General features: G+C 39.0%; 2 protein-coding genes across 2 annotated transcripts; both read left to right on the forward strand.

The window, feature by feature from the left end:
• The first annotated feature begins 230 nt into the window (after positions 1-230).
• Positions 231-1,934, forward strand: LOC134282791 (uncharacterized). The gene has a single exon (XM_062765190.1). It carries the CDS (start codon positions 259-261, stop codon positions 1,912-1,914), a length of 1,656 nt encoding a protein of 551 aa, XP_062621174.1. The 5' UTR covers positions 231-258; the 3' UTR covers positions 1,915-1,934.
• Positions 1,935-4,625: 2,691 nt separating this feature from the next.
• Positions 4,626-5,258, forward strand: LOC134282792 (uncharacterized). The gene has a single exon (XM_062765191.1). The coding sequence runs from the start codon at positions 4,626-4,628 to the stop codon at positions 5,256-5,258; it is 633 nt and encodes a 210-aa protein (XP_062621175.1).
• The last annotated feature ends 1,189 nt before the right edge of the window (positions 5,259-6,447 follow it).

Below are 6,447 nucleotides of genomic sequence, written 5' to 3' on the forward strand. Positions count from 1 at the left end.
ATCAATTTAAAGACCTTAATGGGGATTCCATCCTCCTGTTTTGAATTTAGTTTAGTCGACTGATTTGACGGTCACTTAAAGAATGCATTTATTGTGTACTGTGACACGTAATTTTACTTTTAGATTGTTCATTTTAACGATTTCTTAACTTCATTAAATAAATGTATTTGTAAGATGCTTTTAAACTTGAAATGCTTCATTAATATGTAAATTATTCATTTGGGCAGATTTTGTAACAACCAGATGAGCCTTTAAATCATGGACAATCCAAGATTCAGGACCCAGTGTAAAGTCCGATTGTGTTCTGAGTGTCAGGGGGACACAGAATACTACTGTAACACATGTAAACTTGACCTTTGTCTACCGTGTAAAGAGAGACATTTTATTGATCTACACACCAAACACGACGATGTTGTGATTTACCGTGAGAAATATGAATACATTACAAAACAAGAAACTTGTGTGAGACATCGGGGCATATTTTATCATGAGTACTGTCTTTCCTGTAAACTTCCGATCTGTTTCCAATGTACAGAACACAGAAATCACCAAACAATTGATATTAGAACAGCATACAAAACAAACCGTCAAAAACACAGAGAAACTATTCAAAGCATCAGAAGTGAGACTCTCTATAACAACAGTTTTGTTCTGACAGGAATCAGATCTAATACAAAAACTTTTCACCCAGAAATCTTCCACAATCAGTCAGAGATGTTAATAAAAGCCCAGAAACTAAGGAACCTCATAGACACTGTGATGTTTGATGTTAAAATCAGACTCAAAAGATTTATTCAAAGTTTACAACACCAGAAGAGAAAAACAAACAGACATCTTACCAGTCTAGAAATCTTTGAGCTCAGATCTTACCATTTGGCTAATAGACCGATAAAATTCATCATGTTACGAAAGAAAACTCGTGTACACAAGTTAAAGGACACTCCTAGTCTGACCAAATACGCCCTGGTCTGCTTGAATGAAGATTTAAACAAGAAGGATGTGACTGATTTACTGGGTGAAATCCAAATCATAGAGACAGGAAAAAGACAAGTAAGAAATGAAAGTCTGCTGAAACTGATGTCTAAACCTGTTTTACACAGGTCTGTCCCTGTGTCAGGTGCAGTATATCATATTTCCTGTGTAACACCAGACCAGGCCTGGATCAGTGATGGTAAAAATCTTATCTTGATAAACACGGAGGGTGACAAACTACATCATCTGATGGATGTAATTAGAATTTGGGGACAACACACGGTAAACCTTACCGGAGATCTTATTTACATAGACAGGGGTAGTAACATTATCAAACTCTCTAAAGATAACATAGCAAAATATACACTGATAAAGGAAACAGAACCACTGTGTATCTACTCCTCCCACCTCAACGGCGATTTGCTGGTCGGGATGCGGTCTTACAAAAAAGGCATAAAAGAACGCTTCAATGAAGTAGGGCAACACAAACAGACAATACACTATGGCAACACAGGCCAGAAACTGTATTATGATCCTATCTACGTCACAGAGAACCAGAATGGAGATGTTATTGTGTCTGACACTGGCCGTTGTGTAGTAGTGACAGATCGTGGAGGAAGACACCGTTTCTTCTACACAGGTCCTACATCAGGATCAGAACTATTTCCACGAGGAATCTGTACAGACGCACTGTCACACATCCTGGTGTGTGATGGTAACACCAACGCAATTCATATGATTGACAAGAACGGTCACTTCCTGTTAATGATACTGACACGACAACAAGGGATACATGGACCAATGGGCCTGAGTTATGACAACAAAACTCATCTTCTCTGGGTTGGATTTTACTACGGGGAAAAGAAAGTGCGTGTATGCAGAAACATAGAGAGGCAGGACTATCTACAATACATAACAAACCAAAGTAAAATAGATATATGACATTACGCATTCTGTCCTGACACGGGACTAACAGTCAAGTGAATTACATCTATTATGTACACATACATACAAAAACAGGAGTATCTGAGAGACCTTTGTAATTAGTTACTTATATATTTACAATAAACGTGATGTGAAATACACCAATTGTACAAGATAAAAAGTAAATGTTTGGCACATACATGTATCTACGTGCTGTTCATTTTTACAGTATATATAGGTGAAAATTTACATGGTACTATATACTGTAGTGCAATTTTGTATTTGCGTCGGGTTCGGCGTTTCAGTAATTACATAACGTTGTTCTAAAATTAAACTCTGAAGCTGACGGACGTGTTCTTGTCTTCTCCCGGGTTTTTGGAGCCACGTGGTGCCAAACTAGGACCCACACCATTGCCAAAGCACCACACTGGTGTCAGAAGTGTTTATTAATATCATATACTTTGTGTATCCTTTTATTGTTTGGAGAAAACGCTGTTTCTCCGTGCTGAGCCAGTCCACGTGCTTGCGTTACAGAGAAGTGTGAACCCGTTCTCTGTCGGACACGCGTGCATCGTACTGGGTGAGGCCAATCTGATTTATAAGTTGTTATTAAATATCAGAATTGTGTGAATCCGCATTCTGTTTATTTTTCACAGTCACTGGTTAAAAAAAAAACTTTAAAAAAAAATATAAAAATAAAAATTGCTATAACGGTATTCTTTATAAGTCATATATATTTCAGTTATCGGTTTTATGTCACAAATAAATTATCTTCACTTTGATGAGCTCAAAAAACATAACAAATTTTTTGGAAAAAAATCCACTTAAGGTGCCGTCAACTTCCTGTGAAAAGCTACCAGTACCCATTTCAGACAGCCTTGGAGATACATTGAGAAGAAACAGAAATTCTTCAGGAATTCCACTGCAGTTTCTTACGTACCCAGGGGCAACGACTGCAAGTGCTATCGACAAGGCGATTCCGGAACTTGAAAAATTATTCCAGGAAACTAGACCACTTGTTGTTTACGTACTATTGGGAGTGTGTGACATTACACAGAAAGTTGGACATTACAGACATAAGCACATAGAACTGCGTTACAATAAAGTAGGTTCAGCAACTGCTCACATATTAGAACAATTTCAAAGACTCATAAAGTTTGTAACTTCGAAACAAGGGTCATTGAAGTTCATTACCATTCCTGTATACTCAGCTAAGGCATACAACTCACATCTTGGTCATAGACATCCTGAATCTTTCCAAAGTACTGATAATCAAATCAAAGAGGAGGTAACGCTACTCAATTGCAGTATTTGTGAATTGAACGACACGTTAGGCAGGAATACTCTCCAGTTTCACTTGGATATTGTGAAGGTCAGGGGTAAGGGTAGACAATCCATTAATTTACATCTCCTGGAGGACTGTATACATCCAGACCATTTATTATCAAGGAAGTGGATACGACGACTAGAATTAGACATCGTTAAAGAGTGTTGGAGTGACCCTACACCTGACGTGTTAAAAGTTTCAGTGGACCCACAGGAGTTGCTCAACTTGTAAAGTTGACAAAAAACGAGGCTAGTCAGGAGGAGACAACAGCACAGAAGACTGGTATCATGGGAGAACTGCAGGAAGACCATAACACATCAATGCCATTGGTGGAAGAAAAGACCATTGCTGTACTAGAGAGGGTTGAATCAGAATTAGGGGGCCTCTCAATTCATGTCAGAGAAATGACCAATGCCTTACTACGCAGGCAAGATGAAGCAATGGAGAAGCAATTTGAAATGATGCGAGAACAGGTACGGCTATTCTCCGAAATGACTGAAACTTGCACACAACTTCTAGAGCGCTCAATGAGCCGAGGGGACAGCCCCAGGCAGGCGCCAATACCTAGTCAAAATCTTATGTCAGGACTGATGTGCAGTCGAGGGGCCAGCCCCAGACTGTCACGACCAGACCAAACATACATATCAAGAAACTCAGGCATAATAGGAGGACAAAACTTAAGGCCAACTACCTCTACTCCTGTACCTGGTTCAAGTGGTGTGCCATTTCAGCCAGTATTGGACACTATTAGCAATTTTGAGACAAGCCATTACCCAGCTTCTGTAGGACAAGGAAGGCAAGAATATTTGCCTCGACAAAAATTACCAACATTTGATGGTAGTGGAGAATGGGAAGGATTTTTAGTTCCTTTCCACAGAGCAGCTCAACGTTATGGATGGTCAGCAGAAGAGAAACTGGACCGTTTCATTGAGTGTTTAAGAGGCCAGGCATCCAAATTTTTATGTAGCCTGCCATCTTAAGTTCAGAATGATTATGCTAGATTACTCAAGCACATGGAAGATCGTTTTAAAAGAAAAGACCCTCCAACCACTGCAAGAAAGCGATTGGAGGAAATCAGGCAAAAATCAGAGTCAGATGACGAATTTGCTGAACAAGTCAGACGCTTGGTTTCCAGAGCATTTCCGTCAGTGAGCATTGAACCAAGGATAGGATACGAGGCCCTGAATAAAATGCCTAAAACTATTACAGCAGCACTGGATATTGTTATACAACTTCAGCACAATTACAGGGCTGTGAAGATTCCCAGCACCGTCGCTATTCTAGGAGAGTATCCTGATATGATGACTTGCATACAGACAGACGAGAAGAAGGGGATTCTGGTGAACAAGTTAGAGCCTTGTCAACTGCTGCATCTGGAGAGAAAACATTGAAGGAAGAGAAAATGGAACTAAAAAAGTTAATAGAGAGAAAAGTAGCATTGACCAAATCATCACAAAGATCACCATCTCCTCAAAGAGGTTGTTATAAGTGTGGTGATACAAACCATTTTCAGAGAAATTGCCCCAGATCACCATCACGCTCACCAGATAGAAAAGCTGACGCATCAGTTGAGAATGACGATGAAAAAAAGATGCTCAAAATTGGAAAAGAGGAAGGGGGATCATCAATCAGAGTCCCAGTTCAAATTAACAGTCATAAAACAAAAGCAGTTATTGATACTGGTGCAGAAATTACAGTTCTATCTCAAGACTTTGTTAAAAAAGTAGATTTGAATTATTCTTGCTCTAACAAGGTCACACTTCTTAATGCAGAAACTGGCAATAAGATGATGGCAGTTAATAATGTCAGTGTACGCATTAACTTGGGCAAGTCAACAACCAATTGGAAAGTGTGCATTGCTCCAATCCGTGATGATGTTCTAATTGGAATGGATTTATTGATGGCTGTCGATGCTGTAGTCTTAGCAAGACAGGGGGATTTATTAGTTAAAGGGGAACTTGTCCTGGGGAATACTAATACAGTCAAACCTGTTTTAAGAGGCCACTTGTGGGAGAATGACAAATTGGCCACATAAGACAGGTGGCCACTTATTCCAGGTTTTAAACCAATGAATAAAAAATTGCAGTTGTATTTTTATTCTCACACGTATCCAAATCCACAATTTTAACAAGTTTAAAAACTTGGGAAGTTTTATGTCACATGGAATCCCTTTTCTAATATTTCATTTTACATGACTTTCTGAAAGAAATCTGTTAGTTTTTTTTGTGTGTGTGTTGGTAATTTTAATTTAATTTTTTACAGCCATAAAATTTACATCACACGAAATCGTAAAATGTTCTAACAATTCAGCATTTCCCTGATGCTGTGTAAAGCTTTTTAGTTTTTCTAGATTTGTATTTAATTATATAACATAAAAGGTTAAACGCGATACTGGCCGCTTGACTTGATAACTTCAGGTGAAATTGTAATTAATGGATTGAGTTTATATCATGAACATATTCAACAACTTACATTCGTATATTTATAAAGAACACCAAAAAACATTTGTTAACAATAAATCATTTAATCATATTAATTAAATCATTAAATTCTGTCAGAATTCAAATTAAACCTGCAATTATTGGTTATTAACTCATTATCAGCTGTTCATGTTTGGCTTCGTATGAGGATACGAGGTCACGTGACAGACGGAAGTCATGTGACAAAATAGACAAAATGGCCGCTGAAAACAGGCATGTTGAGCGCACGGGACCTAAAAACACAGGCCACTGGCCTCGTTAGACAGGTGGCCGCTTAAATGAGTTAAAATATAGTGAAAAAATGAACGGGCGGGGTTGAAACTGGCCGCTCATGAGGAGTGGCCGCTAATTAAGGGTGGCCGTAACAGCAGGTGCGACTGTACTTCAGATCAAGTACATATAGCAAGAGTAAGTGTCAGTTCAGCAACCACACTTGCCCCAATGAGTGAAACAATAGTCACAGGGTGTTTGGACAAACCTGACAACGAGCTGGTTGGTGTGCTGGATCCTGCATCTCTGAATAATGGAGCTCACACAGGATCTGTGCTTGTAAACATGACCGAAAACATCCCTGTACGCATCCTTAACCTAACACCTAATGAGGTCAGACTAGCTGCAGGCACACACTTGGGGAAGTTAGTTGAAGCCGTGACAGATACTGATAAGAGCCCCATAAACAAAGAGGTACCAGACCAAAAATGCTTAAACCAAGTACCAAATCACTTAGCAGGGCTTGTTGAAAAG

This window comes from Saccostrea cucullata, unplaced genomic scaffold (assembly GCF_032062105.1).
Source record: "Saccostrea cucullata isolate Sc308-1 unplaced genomic scaffold, CSIRO_AGI_Scuc_v1 ctg2736, whole genome shotgun sequence".
NCBI classification, from domain to species: Eukaryota; Metazoa; Mollusca; class Bivalvia; order Ostreida; family Ostreidae; genus Saccostrea; species Saccostrea cuccullata.